Here is a 24,271-nt window from a genome sequence, read left to right as displayed (position 1 = left end):
AGATGTAATCATTCCTCTATCATGGAGGGTTTCTTCATCCTCATGACAGCTGTCATCGAAAGATCAGAGAAATGCCCCTACTCAGATCCAAATTGAAGTACAATTAAGATCCCAAAACTGTCAGATGTGGATTCACAAAATGAGGCTTCCACTTCCTGTAGGTGATCCACCCACTTCTAGTAGGCCCTTTAGTGACTGAGGCTGTGAGAAGCTATAATCATGGCCAATAGGATGTCACCTGGAACAGACCAGCAACACAGAACACTTCCCTCTTCCCCAGTCCCACTGCTTGAAGTAGACTAAGGCTCCCTTTCACATCTCCGTTTAAATAATAGACAGAGCAAAGTCATGCCAGGCGTATCTAGTGTGAGACCCTGTTGAATTTAAGGCCTAGCCTATGTATCAAGCACTATGATGCAGGGCGGCAGCACTCAAGGGCCACAATAGTAGGTGGTCCAGCATCTCTACACTACAGGAATAGCAGTAACAAGGCAAGGGGTTGGAGAACCTGACTCTGAAGGTTTTGGGCTGGGCGGGAAGAAGCTGAAGAGGCAGTAGCCCAGGATGAGTTTGTGGATACTGGAGGAACTTTCCTGTATCTGACATAATGAAAAGAAATGTCTTTGGTCAGGTAATCAGCTGATGTGGTGAATTCAGACATGCTATCTTTGGTTCTCCAGGAATTAACAGGCTGTCTCCTAGATATGTCAGAGGATGTCAAACAGCCTTTTAAATGGTTAAAATCCTGAAGGAGCTATTCAAAGCTGAGTATATGTAAGTCCAGATGAATGAAGATTCAAAAAAGAGGCTATCGGATTCTCAAGGTTGGGAATCCTTGAAGACCTAACTCCAAGGTCTTCATTCAGTGATAGGTCCAATAGAGGGAACATGACCACAGGCAGAGCAACATTGTCAGGCATCAGGTTATTTGGCACCATTTCTGACAGGTGGTAGGCCTGAAAATTTACTGCTCAATGTGCTTTTAAGATGCCTTTACTTTTAAAACTATCTTATTCCAATTGCCTGGGTTTCATTTTCATCTCAGAGTAATATAGCTTTTAAAATAAAGCCATGCAAGAACATTGGAATAACCTATAATTATCAGAGCTTTCAACATAAAGGTGGGTAAATGAATCGCAAAATAATGTTATACATTGACAGATAGGTTTGATCTTCAGTCTAATTTGGTTTAAGCGACCTTTTGAAATGACATTTCATTTATCAGAAAGAGTATATTTAATTTTCATTAGAATGAAAAATGTTAATCATGTCATAGTTTGTCCTATTCACACTGAATACTAAACATGGTGGCTGCTGGGGCATTCAGCAGATGCAGATATTTATTTAGAGATCTTTATAAATCAGTGCTAATACAGAAATAATTGAGAATGGAAAACTTGAATTGCTTTAGTCTTCTGAGGTATAGTGATTACTTAATTATTAATTAGGATCACTTACATCACTGGTTCTTCATAGAAAAGATATATACAATCAACGCTACTTAAAATCAAAGATTTTTGCTGAAGAAAAGCTTGATATTATAAAGGATTTCATCTTAATAACACTCCATATGCTTTTCTACATATAATTAAATCATAATTTAACAGTGCCATCACTGAAAAGAGAAAATTATCTTTAATAATTCCATAGACCAAACATAAGCAAAATAATTAGATATTTATGTGGAGCTGTTTCAGTATCAACCATAGTAACAAGTGGGGATAACAATTGGCTAATTGCCAAATCCCTGGTGCTTCCTATAGTGCTGTAGAGTTATCAGCGTTAACAGAGGATAGAAGAGAAGCAGCCAAAGAGAGATTACCAAGACAGCTAATCTCGGTGATCACCTAGAGGAGCAGGCAAGGTGAGGACACTGAGACAGATAGGTCAATAACTGAGAGGAGTGGGTAAGATGAGGACCTTAAAACAGACATTCAGCAGCACTGAGAGAATGAAGTGAGGTGAGGACCCGCTGATAGATTGACAGCATCACTGAGAACAGCAATGATGTGAGGGCACCAAAGCAAACAGTCACCATCAGTGTGATGAAATGGGTGTGATTTATATATATTTAATATCATTTATTGTAGAGTTGGGATTTGAACTGATGACATATGCATTTTGTTCTATGTTTCTGAAGAGATTTGATGACTAACAACAATTATTGTAGCCATGGTAATTTCATTTAAACAGTTCTTGGAGGTTAATGGGAATTTGTTTACAATTGGAGAGCTTTTATGAGTGAACCAAGTAAACCAGTTGTGACTTAACCTTTCAGTTTACTAGGTTTGAGATTTATATTTTCTTTGATTAGAAAAAACATCCATTGCTTGACAAAAAGTTTTATGGATTTCAGTTTGACCAGTTTTGTACAGGTCTTGGCTGAAGATGGATTTGCAAAACAATAGTTTTAAAAGGAGGGGGATAGTTTAGAATCGTTACAAAATAAGTTATCCCAATTTAAGAGTTTAGTTTTAAAATTCTGCAGCAGACTTGTTTGGTTAAAATCCTGAAGGAGCTATTCAAAGCTGAGTATATGTAAGTCCAGATGTATGAAGATTCAAAAAAGAGGCTATCGGATTCTCAAGGTTGGGAATTGAGGCACAGTTAACTAAGCCCGATATATGTGATGGAGAAGAGAGTTCTCTCTGGTGTGAGTACTGGAAAGGACTGCTGTTGGAATCAATGGGATTGTGTTTTACTTTGTGGTTTGAAATCTTTAAACTTGTATTACATCTAAATAGTTTGTTTTATTTCATTTTATCTTCATTTTTCGTGTAAAAACCTTATTTTATTGTTAAAACAAAATCTGCAGTACAACCTCATTAAAACAAAAATATATGATCTATCAAGCCAAATTTCAGTATGGCAAATGACTTGTCCAGAAATAATATAAGTTGGGATCATAACATCACTGAGAGGAGCAAGTTAGAAAAGGACCACAAGGGTCAATGACAGACAGTTGAAGCTGATTGCAGTTGGTTCTTGCAGTATTCTTGATGAAATGATCAATTACAAGGGGACACAGGTTCAAGGTGCCAGGGGTGGGGGTAGTGCATAGGGAGTTTAACAGAGATGTGCGTGGCAAGTTTTTCACACAAAGAGTGGTTAGTACCTGGAACACTTTGCCAGAGAAGGTAGTGGTAGCAGACACAATAGCAGCATTCAAGAAGCACCTGGACAAATACATGAATAGTAAGAGAATAGAGGGTTACAGATCCTGTAAGTGAAGAGAGTTTTAGTGTGGAAGGATGAAACGTATTGGCGCAGGCTTGGGGTTCCTAGGGCCTGTTCCTGTTCTGTATTGTTCTTTGATCTTTGTATTACAGAGAAAAAAGTTTGGTTAGCCCATTGTAAATGGTTAAGGTCTTTTCTAAGCTTAAATTTTAACATATTATATTTCTCGCACCAATTTGTATCCTAAGTAAGTAAGTCATAAAATAAAATAACTAAAACTCATTAAAGATGGTGGTTCTGGTGATGTGAAGAAGCTGTAGTATATGGGAACTCCTGGATACTATTGTGATGGAAGTGTTTGAAATTTCAGCAGTTTCAGTTCAGAGTTTATGAGTTGGAGACTGAACTGCAGGCACTGCAAAGTATCTGGGACGGCGGAAGCTGCCCAGAATCTTTGATTTAGGAGACAGTCATGCCATATAGGATAGAGTCTTCTGATTTCATCAGAGGTCAGGGACACAAGCGTGAGTGATGCTGGTAAATGAGCCCAGAGTTTTTTTTTTAATATTCATTCATTGGACATGGGTTTCACTGGTTGGTCAAACACTTATACAGCATCCCACTTGGCCTTGAGAAGGTGGTGGTGAGCTGCTTTATTGAACCACTGCAGGTCACTTGATGTTGTAAGACCCACAATAATATTAAAGAGTTCCAGGATTTTGACCCAACAACAATGAAGGCATAGCAATATATTTCTAAGTCAGGATAGTGAGTGGCTGGGAGGGGAACTTGCAGGGGGTGGTGTTTGTGCATATTTGCTACCCCTGACCTTCTAGATGGAAGTGGTCATGGGTTTGGAAGGTACTGTATAAGGATCTGCAGTACATCTTGCAGACAATACACACTGCTGCTACTAAGTGTCGGTGATGTAGGAAGTGAATGTTTGTGGATGCTACTTTGATCTGGATGTTGTCAAGCTTCTTGAGTGTTAGGAAGCTATACTTTTCCAGGTAAGTGGGAAATATTCTATCACACTCCTGACTTGTGCTTTGTAGATGGCAGACAAGGTTTAGGGAGTCAGAAAGTGAGTTACCTGTTGCAGGATTCCTACTTGACATGCTGCTGTAGTCACAGTACCTATATGGATAGATGAGTTCAACTTCTAGTCAATGGTAACCCTCAGGATGTTGATATTGGGGGAATTTTGTAATGCTGTGAATGTCAAGGGGCAATGGTTGAATCCACTTTTGTTGGAAATGGTCTTTGCAAAGCAACTGTGTGCCACAAATGTCACATACCACTTGTCAGCTCAAATCTTGATATTGTTCAGCTGTTTGTGCATATGGACTAGGATTACTTCAGTATCTGAGGGGGTCACAAATAGTGCTGAATATTGTACAATCGTCAATGAACTTGCCCACTTCCGGCATTATGATGGAGAGAAGGTCATTGATGAAGCACTTGAAGATGATTGAGTCAAAGACACTACCCTGAGAAACTAGTGAGGTTTCCTGGATCTGTGATGACTGACCTACAACAACCACAACTATCTTCCTTAGCATCAGGTATGACTTCAGCTAGTGTAGAGCTTTCTCCCTGATTACCAAAGCCTCTGGTTTTACTAGGGCTCCATGATATTCAGTCAAATATGGCCCTGTTGTCCAGAGCAGACATTCTCACTTGACATGTAAGAGTGTTGGTCTCTGCAAATTGTCCAATAGGTTTGCAGTTCCCACAGCCTGTTTACATAACAGCAGGTTTGCAGGATGGATGTAAAAACTGACCCTGACATCGCGGTGAAGGAAGCCATTGCATTGGGGGAGATGTTTTGATCCCAGCTAATGTTACTACCGGACAAAACAGATCCCAGAATGAAATCTGGCTTGATATTTCAAAACAGTCAGAACATGTATATTCCTATCATAAAGAAAATGGGAGGGCCTTTGTTTAAATTCATTCACAGGCTGAGGGCATCACTGGCTCAGCCAGAATTTAATGCCCATCCTTAATTGCCCAGAGGCCAGTTAAGAGTCAACCACATTGCTATTGGTTTGGAATCACATGTTGCTTAGATTAAGTTAGGTTGTCAGTTTCCTTCCCAAAAGGACATTAGTGAACCAGATGGATTTTGCCTGACAATCGACAATGGACTCTTAATTCCAGATTTTTATTGGATTTGAATTCCACTATCTGCGATGGTGGGAATTGAATCAGGTCCCTGGGACATTAACTGGTTCTCTGGATTAACAGTCCATCAATAATACTGCTCGGCCATAGGCCCCCCCATCAATGCCTCCTGCCCCCTGCCCCAATACTTACAACCTATCATTCACTAAAGACGTGTACAATTACAGCACTTAAAAAGCATCTCGATGGGTATATGAATAGGAAGGGTTTAGAGGGATATGGGCCAAGTGCTGGCAAATGGGACTAGATTAATTTAGGATATCTGAATGGCATGGTGGAGTTGGACCAAAGGGTCTGTTTCCGTGCTGTACATCTCTATAACTTTTTGATTCTTAAGTGTGGGAAAGCATCAAACTTAAGGAACAATGCATCTAAATCTGCAAAGAGAAATGGCAGGTCAGGTCATTGATCAGCCTATAAAGAATGGAAAGAAATGTCTCAAAGTTAATCAGAAGAAAGAAATTTCAGTGTGAAGGGAAGCTAGTAAGGAATGTAAAAACAGATAGTAAGAGTTGCTACAAATATTTTAAAAAGGGAAAAAGGAAGTAAAGTGAGTATGGGTCCTTTAGAGTGTGAGAATGGGAAGTTAATCATAGATAATAAGGAAATACCAGACGAAGTGAACAAACATTTTGCTTCTATTTTCACTATCAAGGATTTAAAACAATTGGGGAGGCATTGGCATGGTGGTAATCAAGCTGGACCAGTAATCCAGACCCCCAGGCTATTGTTCCAAGGATGTAGGTTTGAATCCCACCATGGACATTGGTGAAATTTCAATTCAATGGAATTAACAGCTGGCCTAATGTACATACTGCCAATTGTCACAAAACTCCATCTGGTTCACTACTGTACTTTGGTGATGGAAATCAGCCACCGTTTTCTGGTCTGTCCAACACGTGACTGCAGACCTACAGTAATGTGCTTGACTATTAACTTGGCCCTGAAATGGCCTGGCAATCCATTCAATTCAAGGGACCTTTGAGATGGGCAATAAATGTTGCCTTACCAGTGACATCCACATCCCATAAGCAAGCTGGAAGGAGTAGGAAGGAAGAGAGAAACTTAGCAAAATTATAATCATGAGGGAAGTGGTACAAAGCAAACTGATGGAGAGGTAGGCTGACTTGACTCTGAGTCCAGATGGATTTCACCCTGTGGCCTTAAAAGATGGTTGTTACTGAAGTTGTAGATGCATTAGATTTAATTTTCCATAGATCCCTAGGTGCAAGAAAAGTTCTATTAGACTGCAAAGTAGCAAATATAACTTATCTACTCAAGAAAACAGGAAAGTATAGGCCAGTAGGCTTGATATTTGTCATGAGGAAGGTGTTAGAATCAATCATTCAAGACATTAGAGTTGCACACTTGGAAACCTCAAGGTAATCATGAAAAGTCAGCTTGGTTTCTCAGAGGGAAATCAAAATGAACCATTTAATTGGAATTCTTTGAAGGAGTAGGAAACGCTGTGGATAAAACAGAGCCTGTAGATTTACTGTACTTGAATTTCTAAAAGGCATTTGATATGCTGTCACATCGAAAGTTACTGCAGAAAATAAAAGTGCCTGGTGGAGGAAGTAAGTGTAAGCATGGACAGAAGATTGACTGTCTAGCCAAAAGTAGGGAGTCTGCAAAAATAGGCATGATGTGATCATTGGTGTCCTGGTGGGATCTGTGCTGGGGCCTCAACCTTTTCCAATTTATTCAAGGATTTATATGAGGAATGCAAAGACATGGTGAATGGAGAAGTGGGGTAGATGGGAATGTAGAATTCAAAATCCAAACATATCAGCCAGGATCTTTTTGAATGGTGGAGAATGATCAATGGCCAAACATTCTACCTCCTATTCTTTATGTTTGTTACTGAATTAACTAACTGTTGTACATTTACATCAGAAGTGGCTCTACTGGTCACAGAAATACCACAGGGTGTCAGCATGAGTTTCCTTTGCCTTTCCATACAGACTGAGAGAATCACCAAATGTAAGTTTACCAGCAAAGAGGAAATTATGTCAAAGACTCATTGCAGCACCAATCCTTTGTGATGTCATCATTTAGAATAAAGTTGAACATTGCATGTTGTGAAACATTGTCGGAGCAGTGGAGGTAATGGGGCAGGTTAGTGAGGTCAGAAGACCTGTCCAAAAGTATTCTTTGTAAGTGATAAGCAGTGCTTTTGTACTTACTTCTTATGACACTTGCATAAGAATGGTAATGGTATTTGTCCCATAAAGCTGGGAAGCACAGAAGGTGTAAATGGTGGCAACTGCACAGGAATTTTGTGTTCATACAAATTTGACATTAAAATTTTGCTAACTGGCAACAAAATTATACTCCATCATTTAAAAAGAATTAAAGTTCATAGTTCTTTCAAAGTCCGTCTATCTTCATTAGTAGAATCTGGAAGTGCTGATTTTGTCTTGAAGTCAGTGGATTGAGTCATTTGACCAACACAGCGACTGCTTTCTGTTAGACTGTGTGGGCGTATGCCAATTGTATCTTCTTGATCCTAAAATAAAATTAAATTGTTAAACTGTCTTCCACAGCTTTCCTAACTTAAACAGGGACCACATTTCATAAAACTGGGAAAAGCATCTAGATGTCCTGAGATTTTGAAAGGCACTTTCTAAGTTCAACTCTTCCTTCACAAATGTTATTTGAAATTTAAATTACAGAGTGGATAGTGTATTTCAATTAATTGATCAACATAACTTATTTGACTGAATGGGTGGTTTTATGATGTTTGAATTCAGAAGACAGAAGTATATATTAAACAATTTAAGATAAATAATATTTTAATTCTATAAAGAGTTATCAGTATGAATTTCAAAGTAACATACTTAACCTGTCTATGTCACTTTAAAAACATTTCCAAGAGTCTGAAGCTTGTAACTTAAAAAAAATCACAAGTTCAAGTGTTCTTTTGGAATTGAACTTAGATACAGATTCCACTTTTACTGACACCAGAACAGATATGAAAACAAAATTGTGAAGTTTCTTTAGTTGTTATTCTAAAGGATTTTTTAAAAAAACATGTCTCTCTTAATTATTTAATTGGAAATAAATGTATCAGCTGTAAAAGTAAAAACTAGGTTTGTGTTTAACAGTTCCCAACCTGAACAATGGTGGTGTAAAAGATCGAAGTCATAAGTCACACAATACCAGATTATAGTCCAACAGGTTTATTTGAAAACACATGCTTTCAAAGCGCTGCTCCTTCATCAGGTCATTTCACCTGACAAAGGAGCAGCGCTCTGAAAAGTTATGATTTCAAATAAACTTAAAGGACTATAATCTGGTGTTGTGTGACTGCTGACTTTGTCCACTCCATTGGTATCTCCACATCATGGTGTAAAAGATGACATCATTTAAACCAGCAAATAAATGCAATCAGTAAGATTAATACAGTCCTTGGCAGTTGATAAGGTGCCACATCAAAGGTTATTGAGGGAAAAGAAAGCTCATGATGTAGAGAGGAACATATTGGCATGTGTGGAAGGTTGACTGGCTAACTGGAAACAGAAGAGGTATAAGTGGATCATTTTATATTTGGCAAGATGTAATATGTGATGTATGATAGGGATCAATGCTGGGGCCTCAATTTATTACAATTTATATGAATGACTTGGATGAAGGAACTGACGGTATGGTAGCTATATTTGTTGACACAAAAATAGTTGGTAAGTATTTTGTGAAGACGACAGAAGGAGGCCACAAAGGAATATAGATATATTAAGTGATCTGTCAAATAGACTATTGGCTTCCTTATTTAAGGAAGGATATAAATGTGTTGGAAGCAGTTTAGAAAAGGTTTCCTGGACTGATACCCCAAATTAATGCATTTTTTAATGGGAAAAGCTGGACAGGCTAGGCTTATATCCTCTGGAGTTTAGAACAGTAAAAGTTTAACCTGACTAAATCTATCAGATCGTGAGGGGGCCGTGACAAGGTGGATGTGGAAATGATGTTGCCTCCTGTGGGATAATCTGGAATGAGAAGGGTCACTATTTAAAAATAATGGGTCACAAAGGTCAGAGGTAAGGAGAATTTTGTTTCTCACTGGGTCATGAGTCTTTTGAGCTCTCTTCCTCTAAAGGAATTAGAAGTCTTGAATATTTTTAAAGCAAAGTTAGATAGAATCTTGATAAACAAGGAGGTGAACAAGGAGGTGAAAAGTTATCAGAAGGAGGTGGGAATGTGAACGAACAGCAAGTTCAAGGTGCCAAGTTTAGCTCGCCCAGATCCTAATGTGCATGCATGTATTGGCAGGGGTAGATGATTAAAAAATATTACTGATGTTTTGAGACAAGTTTCATTCATCATTAATATTAAACTACTGTGGCTATAAAAACAATTTAGAATTTTATTATCCTCATACACTTAAGAGTTTAAATGTAAAACAGAGATAATCAGTGAATATTTCATCTAAAGAAATGATGAGGGGAGGACCGCTCTTGAATACTTTCAGATGTGAAAGAAATGTATGTTTAATTACAAATGTATTGCATGTGACATTAGTGTCTTCTATCAAACGTTGAACAAACATTAAATTTGCAGTGGAATAGTAATGATTTTTGCCATTATTTGTAATGTCTCTGCATAATTTAGGTCCATAATACTCTTAACAATGGACTAAATTACACTACTTATTGCTATGCGGCATACTTTACCTGGCCATATTATTAACAAGCAGTTTCAACTTAGATATGGTAATGAGATGTCCATCTTCTGGTTTAACATCAGTGGTTAATGTTGAGGATAGCTCTGCAGAGAGCAAAATAAGTGCTAAAGATGCCAAAGATGCTAAATATATGAAAGTAACTTCTAACAAAGAACTGCTAGTATTAATTAGTATCAATTTAAATAAGAATTTAAGCATTCTACAGCAATACTTATAATGCATGAATCTATCGTATTTATTAACTACACTACTTAAAAAATCATTTGCATTCCACTTTAAATTCGGAGTGAATGAAGAGATAAGAGGGAAAAATATTTATCAGAAGCCAGTACTACAGTTCATGAAGCTATTATCCAATTTTGAAATCACTAAATGACATTGTGCTATAGGGTTGACACAGGAGTAAACCTAAATCCAGTACAGTAAATAATCCAGTTTTAGCAAACTATCATGAGCTCTAACAGATCTGCTCTAATTACAAGTGCACTGAAAGTTTGGTTGGTGATATAAGTGGAATATTTCATTATGAAACTCAGTATTGAATGATGGTTATAAATGCATAAATATTCATTGGGTAATGCTATGTTAATATATATTTCATTACTGGATTCTTTTTTATGCATATTGGTTTTAGCCTTGAGAACTGTTCTTCCCCCAAACCACCAGTCACCCCATATGAACAGATTTAAATTAATTACAGTGCATATCAATGTAAAACATATAAATTAGAAATGTCGTCCATAACTTTGCAATATTTCTCCTCAGCTGTACAGTGAGACTAAGAACCAACACAAACCCAAGGTGCTATGAATTATCAAATGCAAAGCTGCTTAAAAATAGTGGAATATTGTTCTCTATTTCTGAGGCAATTCATATCAGCAATTCCTCTCTGGGTGACAGTATATCGCAGATTAAGGGTGTTATGGAGAGGTTATGTAAGAAGTTAAAGTACCATGTAAAACCCCAATGACAAGTCCGGAATATCGCAGCATGCTACAGAAAGTGCAGCAATGAACCTCTGTGAGCTACAAATACACACAATCACTCTTACAAATGAGACCATGGTGATAAATTGTTATATAAAATGAAAACAAATTAACAGTGCTAATTGCATCTAAGGCATGTGACCGCATGGAACCTTGATCGAATAAATATCATATCTTAATGAATGGGCAGCGTCCATACCTCTGAGCCAGGAGGCCCGGGTTCAGTGCCACCTGGACCAGAGATGTGTAGTAACATCGCTGAACAGGTTGATTAGAAAATATTGATAATGATTGGGGTAGGATGCTTATTGATTGTCTTTGTCTTTGTTTAGTCCAGCTGAGCCAAGGTCAATTTTAACTCTCCAGCAGAACCCAATGTTCAGTGCACACTGAAGAGCAATATATTTTCTCTGTGTAACCTTCAGGCTAATGCAAAACTCCCATTAAAATTATTGCCTTACACAACCAGATTCTTTGCTATGGGCTAGATGTAGAACTCTCTGCATTAAATGTGGTGGTGAGCTTCTTCAATGTCCCTGCACCTACCAATGCAAAAGCTCACCAGATCAAGCTTTAATCAGCCACAAGACCTGATAAGCCTCAGCACTGAAACCTTCCTCTCCAAAAGCTAATGCCCAATCACTGGCCACTAGCTTGTGGGCTCTGGAAATTATCACCAGAGGCTTGGAGGCTGCAATACCATGAAGGGCTGCTGCAACAAGTTTGACAATGGATTTTTTTTCGGTGGTGTGTGGACCACAGGTCATGGTGACAGGAAGGGCTGGATGCAAGGGTGGACATTCACCAGCCCTCCCCTGTCCACCATCCGTACCCTTAATTTCCCCCAGACCAGAACAAATGTAGCCCCATCTCCCCCACCAATTTGGCATGTAGACCTCCTTGGTTTTCCTGTGGGGAATGCAGACACTTCTCTTTCCCGTCAGGAAGGTTGTGAATTTGGTCAGTAGCAGGTTGAAGCCTGTCAGTAGCAATTTATTGACCAGTAAAGCTCTTTAAGTGGTGGAGGCGTAGGCAAGTTGTCCAGATGACATCCCACCCAGAACTTGCTTGCTGACGTGCCAATCTATTTGATTATTTTCCATTTCTGCCACTTATCTCACTACCTTGATGGAGAGGAAAATCCCACCTTATATTTCTATACTATACAATAAGAATTGTTTCTATCTGAACTGTCCAGTTTCCTATTAATATTTCCTTGCACTATGAGATTAGGGGTCAGCTAGATCAGTTGGCTGATAACTGGTTTGGGATGATGAGTGACGCTAACAGTGCAGGTTCAATTCCCACTCCAGCTGAGGTTACCAAGAATGACACACCTCCTCAACGTCTCAACTCGCCTGAGACGTGGTAACCCTCAGGTTAAACAACCGCCAGTTGTCTCTCTCTTTGATGGTCTTGTAAGACTATAGTGACTTTTACTTTGAGAATGTGTTCTACTGTTTCTGAGAATGACATTTGTGCTGTTACCTCTGCTCACAATAATTTAATAAGGAGAGTTTCATTACAGATTATCTCATGAGCCAAGTGGAAGGTCTGTATGGATTACAATGGTATGGTGATCCATGACGATGCTCTTTCTGGTTACATCCAGCAATTCTAGAATCACATGAGGAATTTGAAGACTTTGGATATCTGTTAACATCTGTGAAAATGTACCCTGATAATATTCTATGGGAATGATAGTGATTCTATAAAAACGGATGACAACGCCGATGATATTGCTCAATGGATTTTCATTTTCATTTTGGAGAATGCATAACAACAGGCAACTGAATCAATATCACCATGTTTGCACTATTATCCAAGGGCAAAATTACCTGCAATTACTTCTGAAGAGGAGGGTATTTTATAAACTAATAGTTCTGAAGGGGTTAACGCTCATGCTACGTTAGCTCCACCAATTCTACTGATGTCACACAGTCTGTGTGGTGGTATAAGGAGTTTGACTCTAGGAGGCAGCAGATGTATCTGAGCTAACCGCTTATGGTCCCAGTAATTATGAAAGCAAAATATTGCAGACACTGGAAATCTGAAAACAAAAACACCAAGAATGCTAGAGAAACACAGTAGGTGTGGCAGCATCTGTGGAGAGAAAGAAGGTTAATGCTTCAAGACTGGTATGATTCTTTTTCAGAACTGAACAAGAGTGATGCCAGAGTCAAAACCTTAAATCGCTTTCTGGCCACATATGCTGCCAGACCTGCTGAGTTTCTCCAGCATCTGTGTGTTCACCCTAGTAATTATGCCTGGCCAAATGCATTTGTACTTACTTCTAGGATGCAAGAAATCTTCTTGGGTTCTCAGAACAGTGCCTAGAGTCATAGAGGTCTATAGCATAGAAAAGAGCCCTGCAGTGCATTGCCATGTTCAAAAACAGCCACCTAACTATTCCAATCCCATTTTCCAACCCTTGGTCCATAGCCTTATATGCCTTGGCATTGCAAGTGTAATACTTCTTAAATGTTATGAGGTTTTCTGCCTCTACCACCCTTATAAGCAGCGAATTCCAGATTCTCACCAACCTCTGAGTGAAAACAGTATTCCTCACATCCCCTCTAAATCTCCTGCCGCTTACCTTCAATGTATATCTCCCAGTCACTGATCCCTCCATCAAGGGGAAAAGTTCCTTCCTGTCTACTCTGTCTCTGCCCCTCAAAACTTTATATATCTCAATCATGTCCTCCCTCAGTCTCCTCCGCACTCTCTCCAGTGCTACCACATCCCTTCTATAGTGTGGATTCCAGCACTGCACTCAATACTCCAGCTATGGCCTAACCAACTTTTTCTTCAGTTCCAGTATAACCACCCTGCTCTTAAACTCTGTGCCTGGGCTAATAAAGGCAAATATCGCATGTCTTCTTAACCACCTCTATCTACCTGCCCCACTACATCCCAGGACTGGTGGCCATGCACATCAATGTGCCCCTGATCCTCCATGCTTCGCAGGATCCTATTCTTCATAATGAATTCCCTTGCCTTGCTTGTCCTGCCTAAGTGCATCACTTCATATTTATTCGGATCAAACTCTATTTGCCACTAATCAGCCTTTCTGGCTAGCCCATCTATATACTCCTGTAATCTAAGGCCATCCTCCTGATTATTTAGCATCCCAATAATTTTCTTGTGATTTTACTGATAAACTCTCTTACATTCAAGTCTGACTCATTTATACATACCACAAACAGCACTGTCAACACTGATTCCTGCAGAACCTCACTCAGACACAAGCTCCCAGGCACAGAAGCACCCCTTGAAAATCACCTTATGCTTTCTTCCACTCAGTCAATTTAGGATCCAATTAGCCAAATTTCCTTTGGTCCCAAGGGCTCTTACCTTCACTGTCGGTCTCCCATGGGGGACTTTATCAAAAGCCTTGCTGAAGTCTAAGTAGACCATATTTCCCTCATCTATGCACCTGGTGAGCTCTCTGAAAATTTCTAGCAAGTTAGAGAGGTATGGCATCCCCCAAACAAAACCATGCCCTCTTCTTGATTAATCCCAGTATCTCCAACTGCAGATTAATTCTGTTCCTCAGAATTGCTTCCAATAGTTTCCCCACCACTGATTCTAGACTGATTGATTGTGCCTCTTCTGTAAATACTCTGAAGAGTTTTATGCTTTACCACTGACGAGTGGATAAGCCAAAGCTAAAACAATGACAAATAAGGATTGGTGTCAGCAAGCTACCTTAAAGACCCTTACTCAGTACCACATACAGTAGAGTGGCGAATACTACAAGGTTTCAAGAGTAGTCTTCTGGAAAAATACCACAGAAGGGAAAAATCTGATAATTAAGATGCATAGAGCACAATCGTATCTTCTCCCTGCCAAAAATAAACTAGTCCTTCCCTTACCTGGTGTAATCTGTAGATGTTCTTTGTGCAGATCCATTTGCTGCAGCAACATCAAGTATGCTGTAATCTCTGGTAAGCCATGTTAAGAAAATTAAATGTTCAGGAAAGAACATACTTCAATATTAAATATACACTTACAAATAAAAAGTCTTTAAACTTAAGGAGGTTATTCTTGGCCTTGCCTGCAGAGCCAAAGTGAGGCAGTAAAGGAACCCATGAATTTGCTGTTGTGAAAGCAATGACCATGTAAGAAGTCTTGAAGACCAGAATTTACTAGTACTCAGGTGGGAGCAGCGAGATCTTGGGGGGATGGGGGTGTGCAAGGACATTATAGTGGAGAGGTGCAGAATGGCTCCTGAAGTGTTCCCACCACTGAGGCATTTTCCTAGCGGTGGGATTGGAAGTGGTGTGCCAGTTCCAAGAGGTGAGCAACTGATTTGCACGCTGAAAGACCCTATTAAGAGCCCTTTCATTTCCAGATGTCCACCACATGGGGAAACCATCAGCTGCTCCAGAGCTTAGAAAGCTTTCTCTACTTGTAGCATGTTAGTTCTGACTCTAACGTAGCTTTCTCCTTCAGACAATCATTGATCCATGGCATATTTTCAATATTTCAAATTGTTTTTACTTCAGCTTTCCAATATTTAGGAGTGTGCTTTTGATCTCACCATTTGAAGTTTGTTTTGTCTTTTCAGATAAGTCTTATGATAGGGAGTGCAAGTGTCTTATCTTTGTTTAGTTATTTCTGTGAATACCAACTGCATTAAACTATTTGCTTCTGCACATTTGGAGTGTTTCCATTTGCACATGGGATTTTAGTCTAAGTTGATGATTTTCATGTTGAGTCCAAGATAATTTGGATCTTGACTTATTATTTAGGGAATCTAGCCAGGAACTTATTTTTCAGAGAGCTATAAATATATTAAACCACACTTTGGAATGGAGAATCTTAAACTGACCATGATGGACTTTCTTATTACTTGAATTCATTAACTTATGTTACTTAATGAGCACTAATGTGAATACCTTAGCTTCATCTGTATGAAAATTAATTTATTTTGACATTTTCTTGGGATGTGGACATCAGTGGTAAGACCAGTATTTGGAGGCCATCCCAAACTGTCTGTGAGAAGGGCAATTCTACCATCTGTTCCTTATCACTATGACAGAAGTTAAGCTCGGTGAACATACCCACAACAGCTGCAAGCTAAAGTGTGTAATGGTTTAGAATCATAGAATCCCTACAGTGTGAAAACAGGCCATTCGGCCCATTGAGTCCACACTGACTCTTTGAAGAGCATCCCCCTCAGATCCATCCCCCTTACCTTTAACCCCATATTTCCCATTGCTAATCCACTTAACTGCACATCCCTGGACACTATGGGAAATTTAGCATGGCCAATCCACCTAATCTACACATCTTTGGACTGTGGGAGGAAACCCAGAGTACCTGGTGTAAACCCATGCAGACACAGCGAGAATGTGCAAACTCCACACAGACAGTCAACCAAGGGTGGAATCAAACCCGGATCCCTGGTGCTGTGAGGCAGCAGTGCTAACCACTGAGCCACCGTGGCTCAGAAATCTTCTTTTGGATATTATATCTTATACACAAATACAAGTGAGGAAGCAGATTGTTGGCAGAATTTTGGTTGGTTGCACAGTTAATTCTTGGGGAAGGGATTTCTACTTATTAATAAATGTGATATGCTCCAATCCTTGATGTTAAGGTAAATGTGAGTACCTCATGGGGAGATGAGTGCTGTCAAGGAACATAAAGAGTCTGATCTCAAAGTTACTTGCACTTTATGTTCGAATACAGCTAGAAGTGCAGAGAAATCATATTAACTCCACTGAGACCAGAATTTGCTAGCTCCAGGGTAGTCTTAGATCCCAGATTTGCAGTAGTTTTCCTCCATTCCAAAAAACAAACGTCATAGGCTCAGAACTACTAAATTCTAGGATTCAAACTGTCCTGGCATATGGTTAACAGCAAGAATGCCAAATTAGACAAGGCATTCATTCTTGTGATGAGCAAGTATGTTCCATATCATGGGGTTAGGGCTCAAGGTGAGAAACTTGGCCCAGGAATTCTGAAGATCAGAAACAGGGAGAGTCATCTATTCTTCGCAAAAATATTTTAAAATGGCTCTGAAGACCATAAAAAATAGGAATAGGAGTAGGCCATTCGGCGTCTCAAGCCTTCTCTGCCATTCAATAGGATCATGGCTGATTTGACATTCCTCATACCCTGTGTTTTTCCCCATAATCCTTGATTTCCTTACTGATCAAGAATCTATCTATCTCAGCCTTAAATGTACACAGGCATTCTGACCCCATAACTCTCTGTAGCAAGGCGTTCTAAAGACTCTTCTCTTTAAGGAAGAAATTCTTCCTCATCTCAGTCTTAAATTGCCAGCTTTTAATTCTAAGACCATGCCCTCTGGCTTTTGACTCTCCCATGAGAGGAAACATCCTCTCATTCTAGTGAACCTTCTCTGAACTGCCTCCAATGAAATTATGTCTTTCTTTACAGGGACCAAAACTGCTCTCAGTACTCCAGCTTGGTCTCACCAGAACCTTGAACAGTTGCAGCAAGACTTCCCTACTCTTATACTCCAGCCCCCTTGAATTAAGGGCCAATATTCCATTAGTCTTCCTCACTTCCTGCTATACCTGTGTGCTAGCTTTGTGTTTTGTAAGTATTCCCAAGTCCCTTTGTGTTGCAGCTTTCTGCAGTTTTTCTCCATTTAAATAATATCCTGTTCTTTTGCTCTCCCTTCCAAAATGATCAACTTTTCATTTCCCCACATTATACTCATTTGCCAACATTTTTCCCATTTATGTAACCTATCCATTTCTCTCTGTGAACTGATTGTTTCCCTCTTTCAAACTGCCTTTCCATCTATCTTTGTGTCATCAACAAATTTGACTTCAGTACATTTACTTCCTTTCCTCAAGTCATGAATATATGTTGTAATCAGTTGTGCTCCCACCACTTATCCCTGGGGAACCCCACTGGTCATGGGTCACCAACTTGAAAAGGAACCCCTCATCCCTACTTAATGTTGCCTGTCCATGTGTCAATTCCAATACACACCAGTATACTACCATCAGTACCATCAGCTCTTGTCTTATGACTTAAGCTTTTGTGAGGTGGTTTGTCAAACACCTTCGAAAAGTCCAAACACAACACATCTGGTTCCCTCGTTTCATTGTGTTGAAACCTCCTGGACAAACTCTAATAAATTAATCGGACATGATTTCCCTTTTATGAAGCCTTGCTGACTTTGCTGGATTGGATTGTGATGGTCCAAATTCTCTGCTATTACCTCCTTAGTAATTGATTCCAATACTTTCCCAACAATAGATGTTAGATGGTAACAATAGTTACCTGTGTTTTTGCCTCCCTTCCTTTTTAAATAGGGGTGTCACATTGGCAGTTTTCCAATCCAATGGTACTTCTCCAAAATTACATCCAATATCTCTGAATCTACCTCTTGTAGTAATTTAGGATTGAAGCCATCAGGGCTTGGGGACTTTTTGCCTTGAGACCCACTAGTTTATCTAATTCTACTTTGTAGTGATGGTGGTGGTGCTTAATTTTGTCATGGGCTCTTTTGAGACAATGATCCATTCCTTTTTCAGGTTGGAGCCAGCCAGCAAACTTTACTGCTGCTTCTGACCGGGGTGGTGGTGGTAGTGGGGAAAGTTTGGGGTGAGTCTGAGTTCGGAAAGACTGGATGTACCTCCAGTTTTGAAGGTCTGTTCCTGGAAACCTCTTCCCAATGATCCCAGAAGTTCAGCTCAGCCTTCAGTCCAGTGTAACTGCTGGCATCACGCCTCTATGAATTTTAATGGGCCTCTGGTTCTTCTGTTAATATGTTCATGTTATGACCCGAAAAGTCTTGTGCAAATGAGTTTCTGCCTTTGCATTTGAGAGTGCAAAGAGGATTTAGAGCTTTTCCTAAGTTGTAAAAAGGCTGTAGCTCATTCCTATTTATCTCAACATTTTAGGGAAACAAAACATCTTGCTTCTGCACTATACCAGTTCTGCGGTATCTTTTACGATCATCACCACGCAAAAAACATGTACACCATCACTGAGAACTGTAATGCATGTTGCATTAGCTGAGGTAAGATAAGGCTAATCCTAACCCTATCAAAACAAAGTGAAGATTTGGTTCTCACCTGAGACTTGCACACACATACTTACCAGTAGGAACCACGTACCAGTATTCAAAATCGCCACCTCAGCCCAGCAGTAGTTCGAGATATTAAATAGCCACCAATTCTCATTATTAGTTAATCAGTTCAATGACCATTTAATACTGATTTTAAAAATAACTGTGGTTTTGCAGTAAAGAGACATTAATGTACAGATATTTCAAATTGGACTACAGAACTTCCTACCATATCACTTAAGATAAACATGGGCGTCCAGAAGATATAGTTGTTGTCATAATTAAGAAATATTTCCCAACAGTGAGACAGTTGTACATTAATTAATCTGAACACCAAAAATCTTTTACTAGACAATGCTTGGGAAGTTGGCAGTCAAATATCTTGATATAGAGAGTTGAGACCAATTAATTGAACAACTCTATTTTTCTTCCCCAAAAGACAGATGTAAAGTTGAAAGATCTGTAAAGTTAACAATCCAGTATAGGTGTTATTTTATTATTTAGCTATTTCAAGTTACAAGATATTTGCAATTCATTTCATAGGATACGTGCTGCACTTGATAAAGAAATAAAGGCACTTTGCTTTGCAGTAATGGATTGTTCAACCAAGACCTGGTTCAGTTTTGTTTTGCACTGTGGAGCAAATTTTTCAAAGGCCAGTGCAAATTCTGTGCTTGTTAGATAACCAGGCTCAGTCTCAGAATGCTGTTGGAGATTGGCTTCACACTGAGGAACATACAGGTAATATTCAAAGAATAAGTGAATCCCATTAGAGCTTAACGTGTAAAAGTAAAACAAAAATCACTCTATTCAGTGAAGATATTAAAACTGCTTAAGTGGCATTTAATCTGAGAGTCATTCTTTTGCTTCAACCCATTCTGTGTTGGCTTTGGAATCTAGTCTCTCTGAATGTGCTAAAATTCTTCAATAGTGCATGGGTTAATTATTAAACCAAGCTGAACAAAATAATCTGGGGTGGTCTGGTAGTTTAGCAGTTAAGATAGGCTCTTCACAATCCTTTGCTCTGCCTGACCTTCAGAATCTGCCAGCCTCTCTGCCAATGATACAGTATTAAATTTTTTTTGACTCTTCCCTCCCAAAAACTGAAATTTTCTCAGACCAAATTAATTCTGTCTAATAAATCTTTAATAGTGGAGTTATCAGTCATTTAGACAGTTAGCAGTCTTTTCAGACCCATACCCACTTAGAGTGATGTTAATCCACCAAATCCACTTTATATTGCTGGCTCTATTACACTGTCAGATGTAAGAAAACAGAGCTTCAAACAAGTGTACAAGCTCACCACCATAAACATCTATTCATGAAGATCCAGCTGTTGCCTCATTTTTAACATTAATAGAGCCATTGATTATTAGGGGCCAGATTTCATCAGAGTTATGAATTGGGAGAGGCAAACAATTCCATATTTGAATCCTGCCTTCTCCACCCTCAATGGCTAGCTTTCTAACTTTCCTTCCTGGCCCACTGTGGATTTTCCACTGTGGATCCCTCTCCTCAGTTACTGTCCCCCTCTCATTCAAAACTGCTACCATTGTTCCTTTCTTAAAATCACATCCTCAATCCTCCTGCCCTTACAATCTACAATCCCATCTTCAGACTCCCTCTCTTGTCCAAAGTCTGGAAATTGTGTGGCTTCTTTTGAAGCCAGATCTTTTGATGCGATTGGGCTCTGGAGAGTAGGTGTCAATCAGTCTGTTTTGCAAGGGTAGAGCAGGGAGGGTACTGTTAATTTTCCATTGAGGATATGAGTCACCTTCCTCCAGTCATGCAAGTAACTACAAATCCCAAAGATTGGGATGAGGTCTGCAGCCTTTACTATGATAGCCAAGGAATCTGCTCAATTACGCATGTATCAGCAGAGCCAACCACAAGGAATTAAAACCTTTGTTTTCTCCATTTCAGTCCATCTACTAACCACACGGATTGGCAATGCACCACAAACGCTTTATTCAAATATGCATTAAGTGCAGTAGGGGAGGGGAGATCAAGGCTGTGATATAGATAGAAACATTCTATTTTTAATATTGAAGTGTGCTGTTCATAAAAATAATCTTATATTTTATAAGTTAAGTTTGAAATATATGAGCAAACAGCAAGCCAGAATATTTAAGAACAGTATTATTCAAAGTTGTAGAATTATTTCGATTATAAAGGTCTTTTTGTTGAGAAGTACATTTGGAATGCTTTGCTAACATGTAAATATTGCACAAAGCTGCCTGATCTTTGACATACAATGTGCATGCCAGATTTATAAAACTCTGGAATAGAATTCCTTGTAGCTGTTTTGTGTGATGAATCTATATTCTCTTCAATCACACTCTAAATGCACAGAGCATTTTCGAGACAGTTCTGAGGATTGCACAGTTTGTATACATCTGTTCTGTCCTTACCTCTTTAAATAGTGGTTCAGAATTTGTTAAGATGAGTTTCAGAATATATTCCATCACAAGTGTTTTTGAAACACGTTTCTCATTGAAACCCCGATAGCTCATCAATATTGTCTCAATTTCATCATCCTATAAGATATGAGTCAATACTTCAAGTTAACTAACAAAAGAAATAATAACAAGGATGAATAAGGTTGTGGGTTGGGGACACTTTATTTTCTCCAATGTGTTTCTTACATTCGAACAGCTATCTCAACTGTCGCAATGGGGTGCTTTGCAATTGCTGGCCACTCATTTCACATTTGAGAACAAGTGGCCAGCTGATTGAAACTGTGTGGAGGGGTGGCTGTAGTGGTGGTTGCAATCGTAAATAAAGTGCATTTGAACATCATACATTGAAGATCGATGCACTCACTATCAGAGGCAGGAGGAGATCAGTTTTAAAAGCATTTTGCAGTCCAACTGTTTCACAATGCAAAGAGGTGACAATCTGCTAACTGAAGATTTTGGTTTCTAACAGCATGCTTCAGTTTATAAATTTCTTCAAGAATAAATTGCATTTAATTAAAATTTATATATCAGGTAATTGGGCTGGGTAAAGAATTAACATAACTCTACATATTGACTCTGTGCTCTGACATTGCTTATGATCTGTTGCTTACCATTTCTGAAAACAGCATCGAGACATTTCATAGACCTTTGTCGTAGCAAACCGCCAGCAATCGTTCTTTAAACACCAAAGGCACCCTAACCCTTTCAGTCATTCATTTTAACACACCCATTAAGATGAAGGCTGAACACATCTGAATGTTGCCAACAGTGTTCCAAGTTGCCACAATTTTCCATTTCAGTGGCAACCATGCAGTGCTGTCTGTCATTTGCACACCTCAATAAATTGCCAGCTCCAGCTAAACAAAACCAAGTTCTTTAGATAGCAACCATTGTGTACTCAATTTCTTCCAAGAAAATTTCGAAAGCAATAGTTCACTGTCCTTCCAAATATTGATTTCATAGTATTCTTCAGATTGGTCTTGTAGATGTAAATATTTGTCAATGAGAGACACCCAGAAAGAACAAGAATGTGACAAAACACACTTTGTTCATTGAGCAAATTGCCTTTTATCTTCAAGGTCACTAGAAACCTATCAATGGAACTATATTCTGACACATGGAGACACAGCCTGTCCAATTTGGAGCACAATAACGTGGTTAAGTCCTTCTTGCTTAATTAGAGAATAACGTCAAATTGTGGTTAAGCTGTTAACAGAGCAAGTTAAACTTTAACACTGCTAAATATTACGTGGATCTAAGAATGAACAGCATCGATTCACCACGTGATGAATATATTGGGTAATACTGTAGTGGTAGAAGCAGAAGCCAAGAAGGTGCCATAGAAATAGCGTTGGTGATTTGCTACAGCTCATCTTGTAAAGAATATGTACACCAACCACTGTGCACTTATAGTTATGGAGGTGAATATTTGAGGTAGGTGGACAGATGCCTAACAAAGCTTGCTGTATTGTTCTAGATGGTGTTGGGTTCTTATATGTTAGAGCAGGACTTATCCAACCACTTATTCCATGACATGTCTAATGTGTGTCTTGCAGATGGTCAAAAGGCCTTGTGGAATCAGGAGATGACTTACTTCAGAATACCAAGCTTTTGACAAGAAACTCAAGTACTCATGTGGCTTATCCAATTATGTCAGTGGAGACTTGCAGAATGTTGATGGCAATGTATGTCAAAGGAAGGTGGTTAGACTCTGGATTGCTTCATTATCTGAGGAACCATGAATGATAATGAACACTGCAATCCTCAGTGATCGTTTCGACTATCTGACCTCCAAATATAGGGAAGGTGATGAAGCAGTGGATGGAAGATGGTTAAGCTCAGATTCTGCTCTGCGGAATGAAGGAGTAATGTCCTGAGGCTAAAATGATAGGTCCCCAACAACCACAGCCACTTACTTTGTGATAGGTGCAAACCTCTTTACTTCAATAGAGATTCTCCCTGATTTCTCATTGACTTCAATTTTACTGGGGCTTCTTGTTCCACATTCTCTAAATGTGACCTTGGTATCAAGAGCAATCAGTCTCACTTCACCTCTAGAATTTAGTACCTTTTTCCATATTTGGACCAAGATTGTAATGAGGCTGGGAGTTGAGTGGTCCAGATGGAATGCAATTTAAGTATCAATGAGCAGATTACTAGCAGCTAAGTTTCACTTGCCAGCGCTTGCGATAAACTTTCCATCACACTGCTGATGATTGAGAGTAAATTGTTGGATGATAATTATTGCATATTGCATCGACATTTTTGTGGAGAGACACATCTGGGCCATTTTCCATATTGTTGGGTACATGTCATGGCTATGCGAACCTAACAGTGGTCAGGACCAGGGGCGCAACATGTACCGGGAAATAGAGAAGGCATGTCAGAAAGGCAAGGTCACGGTGATCATGGGAGACTTCAGTATGCAGGTGGACTGGGTAAATAATGTTGCCAGTGGATCCAAAGAAAGGGAATTCATGGAATGCTTACAGGATGGCCTTTTGAAACAGCTTGTCATGGAGCCCACAAGGGAGCAGGTTATTCTGGACCTAGTGTTATGTAATGAACCAGACTTTATAAAAAATCTTAAAGTAAGGGAACACTTAGGAAGCAGCGATCATAATATGGTAGAGTTCAGTCTGCAGTTTGAAAGAGAGAAGGCAAAATCAGATATAATGGTGTGACAGTTAAATAAAGGTAATTATGAGGGCACGAGAGAGGA

The 24,271-nt window shown here is 39.2% G+C and overlaps 1 protein-coding gene across 1 annotated transcript in view; it reads right to left on the bottom strand.

Annotated features, from left to right (window-relative positions):
- Positions 1-5,617: 5,617 nt before the first annotated feature.
- Positions 5,618-24,271, bottom strand: part of LOC122561234 — a 322,916-nt gene continuing 304,262 nt past the window's right edge. Inside the window, exons 21-25 of the mRNA XM_043712844.1 lie at positions 21,502-21,627; positions 19,639-19,816; positions 14,907-14,975; positions 10,035-10,128; positions 5,618-7,873 (exon numbers count right to left, since the gene is read on the bottom strand). Coding sequence (XP_043568779.1) covers positions 7,834-7,873; positions 10,035-10,128; positions 14,907-14,975; positions 19,639-19,816; positions 21,502-21,627 — 507 coding nt within the window. The 3' untranslated portion in view covers positions 5,618-7,833. The remainder of the gene's footprint in view (positions 7,874-10,034; positions 10,129-14,906; positions 14,976-19,638; positions 19,817-21,501; positions 21,628-24,271) is intronic.

This window comes from Chiloscyllium plagiosum, chromosome 22, assembly GCF_004010195.1.
Source record: "Chiloscyllium plagiosum isolate BGI_BamShark_2017 chromosome 22, ASM401019v2, whole genome shotgun sequence".
Lineage (NCBI taxonomy): Eukaryota > Metazoa > Chordata > Chondrichthyes > Orectolobiformes > Hemiscylliidae > Chiloscyllium > Chiloscyllium plagiosum.
Note: the sequence above shows the minus strand (reverse complement) of the source record. Positions and strands in the feature narration are given on the sequence as shown.